The sequence below is a fragment of the Athene noctua genome, chromosome 29, assembly GCF_965140245.1.
Source record: "Athene noctua chromosome 29, bAthNoc1.hap1.1, whole genome shotgun sequence".
NCBI classification, from domain to species: Eukaryota; Metazoa; Chordata; class Aves; order Strigiformes; family Strigidae; genus Athene; species Athene noctua.
Window position 1 is genome coordinate 2,593,907 of NC_134065.1, and position 9,736 is coordinate 2,603,642.

General features: G+C 59.0%; 1 protein-coding gene across 1 annotated transcript; it reads left to right on the top strand.

The window, feature by feature from the left end:
• Window positions 1–6,401: 6,401 nt before the first annotated feature.
• Window positions 6,402–9,065, top strand: LOC141971443 (uncharacterized). The gene is made up of 6 exons (XM_074928783.1): window positions 6,402–6,462; window positions 7,222–7,428; window positions 7,588–7,689; window positions 8,224–8,262; window positions 8,368–8,638; window positions 8,802–9,065. Exons 1-6 carry the CDS (start codon window positions 6,402–6,404, stop codon window positions 8,854–8,856), a joined length of 735 nt encoding a protein of 244 aa, XP_074784884.1. The 3' UTR covers window positions 8,857–9,065.
• Window positions 9,066–9,736: the final 671 nt, after the last annotated feature.

The window sequence follows — 9,736 nt, forward strand, 5'->3', positions numbered from 1 at the left end:
CAGCACCGGCGAGTGTGGCCAGAACAGGTTTACACCCCAACCTCATCCCTGCCCTGGGGGTTTTCACCCCACGGCCTCATCCTGTGGCCCTGACTTCATTCGAGGGACACCCCGGCTCGTGGCAGCCGGTGACACGCGGGGACGTGGGTTCAACAGCAGCAGGGAAACATCAGAATTGTGGGTTTTGGTGTTTTGTTTTGGTTTTTTTTTATGACCTCTGTTCTGAAACGGGTTACAAAATGCCGGGGTTGCAGCAAGTTTTGCAATCCCCTCGGGGCTGAGCCCTGCCCAGCATCCACCCAGCCCTGGCTTGACCCCCTGCACTGGGAGCACTGGCAGCCCGTGCCCACACCTGGGGAAGCCGCGTCCCACCGCGCTTTTCCATCCCCATCCCTTCCCACTGATGACTACGGGAACAGGCGAGGATCTTCCACGTGGACTTTTTAAAGCTGAGTTTCTGTCTGAAAGGGGGAGGTGGCCCCTGCCTGTGGCTTGGCCACCCCCTGCCCCCAGATGCTCTCGATGTCCCTGCAGGAACACCCAACATGGGGATGCTGGAGGTGGCCTGGATGAGGGACGAGGGCTGTTAAAATCTTTTCAACCTCCCCCCGGTTTGAGCTATTTTATAATCCCAAGGTAACTCGGCTCGTACAGCAGGTCTGATCTCGTGTGCCGCTGCTGAGGGAAAGAAAATAAATTTATAGTAAAGCCTTTCGGCAAGGTTTGTTGGAGAAGTGTGTCAGGGGCTGGATCAGGCTTTGGGGGGGGGGGAAAGAGAAATCAGTGTGTTTGCACGTCCCTCACTTCCTTATTTCATTACTACAGAAAATCAGCTGAGTTACTTCCTTGGAAAAGTCTGTTCGCAAAGCCACCACTTGCCCCAGAAGCAAGAAAGGGCAAGGCCACACTTGCCCTTGCGCCTCTAAAATGGCACTAAAGCCCCAAATTCTGTGCCTGGCACTTGGTGCAGGATGGAGCCCGGTGCTACCTGTGCGGATCCTTGTGGAACGATGGGACACCCCGCGATGTGACGCCCTGGCGTGTGTCCAGTCGTCTCAACCCACCCCATGGCTGCGGGGGGGGACGCCAGAAGCTCGATAGGGGGTAGAGTTCACGTAAAAAAAAATGTTAATTTTGCCATTACAGAGGAGCGTCGAGCCATGATGCCACAGACCCCCCTGGCTCCCAGGTCAGAGGAGGGAAAGGGCGTTATGGGGTGGCTCATCCCCCCGGGTGTCTCTTTGTGCCTCATCTCACCCCCCTGTCAGGGTGTTGTGAAAGAAGAGTTGTTTTAGGAATTCAGCAATGTTGGTGTTGAGCAATGTCAGTCCCGGAGCTGATGTATCCCAACACTCAGCCTCCGGCAGCGGGGCAGCACTGGAAGGCGGCAGCCGCCCCGCTCCCTCGCTGGGTGGAGGAACCAAGGCTCTTGTGAAGCACAACGTCCCCAGCTCATCCACTGCGCTTCCCCAACCCGGATTTCAGTATGATGCCGGTGTCACGCTGCTTCCCACAATAATCTGAATTAAGGAAGCAGCTCTTTTCCCTGCAGTTGCCACTCAACTGTTTCGTCTAAGGGGGATGGAGTCTGGGGGGATGGAGAGTTTGGATCTCACCACCCCTTATGAAGGACGCCCTGGTGACATCAGTCTGTGGGCACCACCTGACCTGCGATGGTCTCCACGCTACCCCTCTCCTAGGGTGGGTTCCCTTGTCACATGGCCACCACAGTGCTCTTTGTCACACTCATCCTTGCTTAGAAATGGATTTTTTCCACTTAAGTTTTCATTATGGACATGGGATGTTCCTCCTTGACCCCTTCTGGTACCAGGCCCAGTGCCATTGCCTGATGTCACTGTGATGGTGGCAGGTGCTGGATGAAGCGCAGTGATCTCCACCCATCCAGCCGTGGGAGGGAAAACTGCGTGGCTGCAGGCGCTTGCGTCTTCCTCTTGTCACCATGATCTGTAGTAGATACTGGGTGTGGAGAGCTTCCCTCCACATGCTGCGGGCTAATGGATGTGTTTTGGTGCCTGCCACTCGCCCTCCTCCTCCTCCTCTTCCACCAAGAGAGTAAGTACAAGGTGCCCGTTGTGCCTCGGGGATGGAAGGGCAGGAGCCCGTGGCGGGCTCAGGGTGGTTTTGGGGACTCCGGGGAGAGTGGGGTCAGGGTTGGCACAGGTGGGACCAGCGGTGCCAAGTGCAGCTCCACGGGGATGCAGTTTGTCTCAAGGATGTTGGGCAAACCAGCAGGACCCAGTGCTGGCCTCTCGCTCTGGTGTGGTCTCCCTCTGCTAATGAGTGAATGCATCAGGTCTCAGCTCTGGCCCAGTCTCCACCCAGCTGCTGCCAGATGCTGTGTTTGCCGTTCTGCTCCACGTTCACGGTCCCCCTTGGTTTGTCTCTGAGTTTTCCGTGTTCCTGTGGTTTCACTGTGGGGTATTCAGGGCTGTTGAGAACAGGAGATGCCTTCTGCTTCTTTTCAGGCAAGGGGAAATGGGCAGAGACTGCCTCCGCCCCGGCCCCTCCCCGCAACCTCAAGGAGGGTTTCGCCACCCGATGAGCTCTGCAGCATCTTTATTTGCTGGTTTAGCAGCATTTCCTGCTTCAAGTTTATCTCACCCACCAGCTTTTCCTTCTGGGCAGTTCTCAGTGTCCTGGAGGTGTCCCAGCAGGGTTGGACGGGGGGATCAGCAATGCAGATCCCAGGGGACAGGGGACAACCTCAGGGTCTGGCTGAGCCCCGATCAGTTCCCGTTCTAGCAACTGGGGAGAGAAACTCTCTTGCCAGCCCAAACTGACAGTACTCAATTTTAAAATGGGAAGTAGCCAAAATAAAAAGGGTATGTCTTCCTCATTCTCAGAAGAGGGGTGAAGCAGCTTCATGTTTGGGGAAGAGGCCATCATCTGTTTTCTTGCCTGCTCGCATAGGTGAGTTTGGCCTTTTGGTTTGGTGACAACAGGGAACCTGCGTGGCCTTTCTGAGCCGTTACAAATTCTTCCTTGCACTTTCGTTTTGCACCTCGAGGCTCTGTCCCTTGCACCCCCCTTTGCACATGGGACATAGCGTGGGTGTCCTGTGACTGTGGGGGAATTCGCTTCGTGAGCCCTTGGGGGATGTGAAAGCACAGGCGCTCCTGAGGGACCTCAGGCCGGAGCCTCAGAGGCAAATAGTTTATTTAAAATAAAAAGGAATCCCCGAATTCCTGCAGTCACCCTGCAGTGGAGCGGTTCCTCATCCAGCACTGGTGATCCAGCAGGTATCTGCAGAAACCTCTCTCCCCCCAAGTGCTCCTCTCTGCATGGGCTGAAGCCTGCGTGGCTGTTCCTCTGGGGGGCTGACAGATGTGCTCCAAATGAGAGGCACTGAAATTTTGACCAGAAAAATGGGATTATGAAGGATTTAAATCCTCTCTCCCCCGTCTCTCGTTGATGAGCCAAAGAACGAGCTGGCGTAAAGGCTTGCTGCAACAGTGGCAATGTATGAAGGAGAAACAAATGCGTCTCGCCCTCCAAAACCAGCCAGGGATCCTGTTTTTAAATAAAAAAAAAGAGCTGATTTTCACTAGCAAATCCCTTTGACTGCCGCCCTTTGAGCTGGAAGCAAGAACCCCACTCCCACAGCAGCCAGGGCAGGAGGGATGGTGCGATGAGAAGTGATGCTCACCTCGACCCAGACCCCCAGAAGCTCTGAGGGGCCAGGCTTTTGCTCAAGCCCAGCGCAATTTAAACTGAGATTCCCTCCAGCCCTTGGCGAGGAGCAGCCTGGCAGCATCGTGGGTCACACAGAGGGACCCACCACAGCCCCTTCCTGCCTGCAGGTCCCTGCCCAGGACAGGGATGGCCTGGGGACACGTGGCAGAGGTGGGGAGGAAGGAGGGGAGAGCTGGGCAACCCCTGGCTTTGCCTGTTAGTTCCTCCTGGAAGCTGGAAGGGGACGTGTCAGCACTGGGGCTGGTCCAAGAGCAGCCACCGTGGCCGCAGCCACCTGCCTGGGCTTCCCGGTGCATCACCAGGGGTGCCCAACCCCTCCAAACTTTGCTTCTTTGGCTCACCCAGGCTATGAGATCCCTTTGCCAGCTCAGAGCCCTGGAAACCCTTTGAAAAACCTTTTCCCCAGGTGTGTATGCAGAGTTTCTCTAATGCACAGCAATATGACCCAATGAAAATGTCGATCCCCAGCGTGGAGACCTCCAGAACGTCCATTTCACTGTCCAGGCTGTGGCCCAGGTGAGTTGGGGTTTGTGTCCATCTCCTCGGCGGGGCTCCAGGACCAAGCCAGGAGATGGGCAAGACCCCAGGGTGAGAGACGGAACCCCTGGAGCAAGAGGCACAGGCAGACGGGTCTTCACTGGGCTGTCCTGGGGTCCAGAGCTTCAAGCCAGGCCTGGGGGTCCCCTCTCTCTCGCCAGGGGAGGGATCAGCTCCCACGAGCCCAGGCAAAGCTTTTGTCCCTTTGCAGTTGCAGACGGATGATGAGAAGATGGGCAAAGGCAACGCCAGGCTGCTGGGGGCAGGATGAGAAAAGCATCTACTCGTCAATCAGCTAACGACACCCCACGGCCCGGCCCTGGCACGGCTCCGGTGAGCCCGTGAGCCCGCTCTGAGCAGGGTGCTCCTCGCTGCCCGGCCCTGGCCCGTGGGGCTGCAGCGTCCCCCCCTTCTCTCCCCACCACCGCTGCCTCCGATTTGCCTGTTGGCACCAGTCCCCGGCCATCCACCCGAGGATGTAAGTGCCCTGTAAGCGCCGGCTCGCCTGGCGCAGGAGCTCTGCCCGTGTTTTGGCATCCACAGGGTTTTGGGCTCCTTTTTCCGCCCTCTCTGGCCAGACCAAGGACCAAAAGTGGGGCTGCATATCCAGCCCTCCTGGTGCAAGGACACGAGCTGCTGCTCCTGGGATTTGTTCTGCAGCACCTTGAAGTGTGGAGCCTCAGGACGAGAGGATGGGAAGATTTGAGGAGCCTCTTAAAGCCTGTTTTAATGTAATTTTTTCTTTTTTTCTTTTTTTTTTTTTTTTTTGCGATACACTTAAACTTGGCAAATACTTTGGCTGCTTCACTTGGTTGCTAAACCAAGAGAAAGCAAAAATAACACTTGGTGGTAGAAAGCTGAATATGGAACGCGTGTGCCTTTGCCCAGGCGCACATGCCCAGGCTGCTGTGGTTTTGGTACCAGCTGCTTCCTCAGCCCTTGGGGCTCCTGGGCTGGCTGGGGACCTTCCAAACCTCACAGCACCCCTGCACCGTGCTCAGCATCACTTCATGCTCCTGGGGTCCCCTGAGATGCTGCAGGGCCATGCTGGGGTCCAGGAGTGGGAGGGGCAAAACAGGACAAGGAACGTGGCTGGTGCCGTTCCCCTCCACTCCTTTGATGTGTCTGTAGATGAGGTTTTATTCTTGGATGAAATAATTGCATGTGAAATGTATGCATTGTGTATTTCCAGAGTTAGGCAGCTTCCCAGCCCCATTTTAGGGAGCAGAGCAGCTCTCCCAGCCCCGAGCACTGCGGGGACGCTGCACGGCGTGGCGGCGGCTGCACCTCCCTGGGCTGCGCGGGTTCACCCTGATCTGGGACGTCCAGGGATCTGGGTGCCCAGCGAGCCAGGCCTGGGGCACACCCTCACCCTCCCGCCCCCTAAACCTACCCAGAGCCGGCAACTGAGCGACACACGCACGTTGGCGTCAATTTTCCAGTGCTGCGGGACAGACAGACGCCGCTCGCCCTGGGAAGCCTCTTCCCGTGCGTGTCGCTTCCCCCTGCTCTTTGTCTTGTCTGTGCGGAGAGTAAATTATTCAGGGATGAAACTGGAGATTTCTTTGAAGTGCCTGGCACAGGAGAGCCCTCTAGGAGCTGCTGGAATAAAAATGCAAAGCGCATCTGAGCTCAGTTTCTGTCTGCATATTATTTTGGGTGAAAACAGTCCATTATTGACGAGGCCGGGGCGTAATTTGTTTATTCTCTGCATTTTCGCAGTATGTGATGGGCTTGGTTTTGAGTTCCTCAAATTCATGTTGATCAATTGAAAATATACACCTCCGTGGGCCACGCGTTTTACCAAGGCGTTCTTTTGTGTGGCATCAAATCTGGGCTTGTAACTCCAGTCCCCAGCCTGGAAAGGGCTTAAACCAGCGGTGGTGGCACCAGGGACAGGCCTGAAGGGAGCCGGGGCCGTGCTGGAGCATCAGCTCCTCCTTCACCCACGCTGATGGCTGACAGGGCTGTGTCCCTTACCCCAGGCACAGCCCCCAGAATGACCCCCTGGGATGGTTTCTGGCCATTAATCACCCCATTTCATAGTCAACACCTTTGAGCTCACAGGAAGCTGTTGGTTGGGCAAAAAGGGGAAGGAAGGCGGTGCAAGAGGGGGAGCAGTGGTGAAAGGCTCCGTGGGGCAGAGGGGGATGGAGCCCAGAGGCGTTGGGACGGGGTGGTTCTGTGTCGCGGTGCTCTGCTCTGGGGCTGGTGAGTGGGGCTGGGGGTTAGCACAGGGGCTGGGGGCTCCCCCTGTCTCTGGGGCTGGAGGCAGGAGGAGGAGGAGGAGGAGGAAGGGGTGGTATGAAGGCAGCAGGTGCAATCCCACGATGCCTTCCTGGGGACCCTCTGTGGCAGGGCAAGACGCTCACCCGGCCGTTTCATTAGGATCAAGACTCAGGCCACCCGCTTTATGACTTGGCTTGGGTCTGGCTCATGTGTGGGGGGAGGATTTGGGGCTTCCTGGGCTCACCCAGCACTGGGCTGTGCCCCAGACCCCCACCCTGAGCTCCCCAGCTCCTGCCCAGCCCTTTGCCGGCCAAGCAGCAGAGACCTCACTGAGCACCCGGCCCCGTTGATAGCACTTGGGGGCTGGTTTGCTGGGGGACCCCATTTCACCCCCTCAGAACAACCCTTCCGTGCTGGCCCCGCTGCCGCTTGCCCAACCTCCAGCAGCGATGCTGGGGCGCATCGGTGTGACGCTGCCCGGCATGTGGCCACACGTGCCTTTCAAGAAGCCCTGGGCTGGGTCTCCCCAGCATCCCCCGCGGTGCTGCTGCCGTTAGCACCGTCTTCATCAGCAGGGGTTTGTCTCGGCAGAGCCGGGGGGACGTGGTTCGATTGTTCTTGCTCCCACCTCGCCTTTCCCTCAAGCTCCCGGTGCAGGAGCACGGTGGGGCCGGTGCAGCCCCCCCCGAGCCGTTCTGGTTTGGGGAGATGTTGACATGAATTAATGATCCTCGTTCCCAGCTTTTGTCCTCAAAGAAAAGGAGTCAGGGCATCAGAGCACCACGCAGCGTGATGATGTCCCGGAGCCAACGGGAGACCCCACCGCAACCACCGGGAACGCGGACAAACTGACGACATGGGCGGTGACCACCCCAAGCCCTCCTTGGAGCAGGGACCCCCTCACCACCCCCGTGCTGACACGAGCAGGCACCGTGGGGAGCAAAACCCGTGAGTCCCATGGCGAAAGAAAGGGATGTGGCTTGGGGTTGTGCCACTATCCTTGGAGGGTCCTGCATCACCTCAGAGACAACCCCCCCTCCCCCGGGGCCTGCCAACCCCCCAGCCCTCTCTGCGGGCAGCACGCCCACATCTCCTCTCTTCCCCTAGAAAATGCAGCGGCTGTTCCCATCAGGTACTGGTCTCCTGCCATTTTTGTGGTGGTTGCTCTGCTCGTGCTCTTCTTCACCTACCGCTGGACCAAGGGGGAAGGTGAGATCCCCGCCGGGGCACCAGCATCTCCCTCCTTTGCTCAGCAACACCCTGGGTTGGCCAGAAAGGGTGACAGCTGTGTCACAGCCCATATCCTCAAAACGTCAAGATGTGACAGCAAAAAGTCAGTTATTCTGGTGCAGCGATGAGGCACGTCTGGCTTCGTACCGGAGCCGGGGAGGGGGGAGCAGGATCAGGCCCTCACACCATCCACAAACCCTTTTGGCCACAGCTTAGCCCCATGGTAAGGGTCTCCCCTTGCTCAGATCTGGTTTTAAAAGGCCAGAAGTTTAACCCATAACTCCCTTTTCTGCTCAGTTTTGCATCTCTCAGCGCCAGCTCTGCCCTTTCCTCACCCCGGGGGCTTCTCCTTCCCTGCTTGAACACAAACCTCAGGCTGGAGGTTTTTTTTCCTCCAGTAAATCAAACCGGAAAGCTCGCCAGCTGCCCCCTTCCCCGGAGGGTCTTGCTGGGCTTTTCTCAAAACCCTTTTGGCCCCGCTGTTGTAACCCCTGTGTCTGCCCTGGCCCGCAGGGAGCCGGGACCGAGCCGACCCGGCCAGTGACTCCTCAGGTGAGACGTGGTCAGCCCGAGCCGGGCCAGGCCGGGGCACCCCGTTGTGTCGCCGTTGACCCGGTCTCAGTGTCGTGACTCACGCCCCAGCTCGTTGTGTTGCAGATTTGGGAGCCCTGGTTGACATCCCCATCCACGACACCGCCCCGATAATCCCCGTTCCCCAGGTGAGCCCGGCTGTCCGGGATCCTCTCGCCAGCCCCAGCCCGTGCCTCAGTTTCCCCACGGCGCAGCAGAGGCGGGTGATGAGGATGCTCAGCGCAGCCCCTCGAGCACCCGCTGCCTCTTGCAGGAGGAGAGGAGGGGGCTGGAGGACCCCCCAGCCCCAGAAAACACCAAAACCACCATCTGCGAGCCGGACCCCCCCCCACCCCAGGTATTTCACCCCAATTCACCAAACCCCAGTGCCTGGTGGGGAGGGGGGCAGGGGGGGGGCTGCCACCTGAGCCCCAGCCCCTCCAGCCCACACGGGTCCCTCAGGAAGGTTTTTCCACCACCTTCCCCCCCCCCCCCCAGCACCTCATTTTTCTTCTTCCCAGCCTGACACCCCTCCAGCAGCCGATGGTCCCCGCTGCTCCCCCCGGTGCTGACTGAAGGCTCCTGGGGGGGCTTCCAGACACGAGGCCACCCCCGAGGGGCTGTGTGGGAACAGAAACAAGATGATGCCCCTGGCTGGGGGTCACGGGGCGGTTTGGGGGCGGGGGGGGGGCAGGAGCATCGCGTGCCCCCTCGGCCCTTCCTACGGCTGCTCCAGCGCGTACCCAAACCCGGTGGGAACGGGGACCCCCGTGGGACGTGGCCGTGCCCCGGGTGCGAGGAGGGGGCAGGGGTGGGGAGGGGGGAGTCAGGGCACCTGCGCTGGGTACAGCCAAGCCAATAAAGCAGGATTTCACCCCAGAACCCCTGGAATTTCTCTGCCCACCCCCTGCCCGGCCCAGCCGTCACTTTTTCCCCGTGTCCTGGAACGGAGCGGAGGCGGCTGGCAGCAGCCCACGCCGTGGGGGCCGGAGGAAGGAGTGTCTTGTGCTGCTCCGTTACTCATGAAGGGGGAAAAAAAAAAACAAAAAACCACACGGGACTGAAATAACCTTCCCCCCCCCACCCCGCCCTCAATGCTCCCTGGGTGTCAGCAGCTTGTCAGATGACTGTTAAACTCATCACAGGGCAAAGATGGGGTGGAGGGCTGGAAATAAACCCCCCCCCGGGAGCCCTGGGAGACGCAGGAGTGTGCCCAGGGAAATGAGGAGCCTGAGGGGGGGGGCCTGAGCCCCAGCATGGGTTGGTAGAGGGGCCAGCAACCCCCCCCCCCCCCTAAATCCCACTCCGTGCATGCGCTGCGGTTGCATTGACCTGCCTCAGTTTCCCCCCACTCTGCTCCCCCCACATCCTCCTGAGAGGTGCACGGGGCGAGGCACAGTGTGGGGGGGGGGGGACGGGGGGAGGGACCCAGGGCTAAGATGGGGGAGAAAAGGTG

Coding starts and splice junctions, on each gene's coding strand:
- LOC141971443 (XM_074928783.1), top strand. CDS start 6,402: ATGGAGCCCAGAGGCGTTGGGACGGGGTGGTTCTGTGTCGCGGTGCTC. Junction 6,463..7,221: donor GGTGCTCTGCTCTGGGGCTG/GTGAGTGGGGCT, acceptor CCTCGTTCCCAG/CTTTTGTCCTCAAAGAAAAG. Junction 8,263..8,367: donor CCCGGCCAGTGACTCCTCAG/GTGAGACGTGGT, acceptor GTTGTGTTGCAG/ATTTGGGAGCCCTGGTTGAC.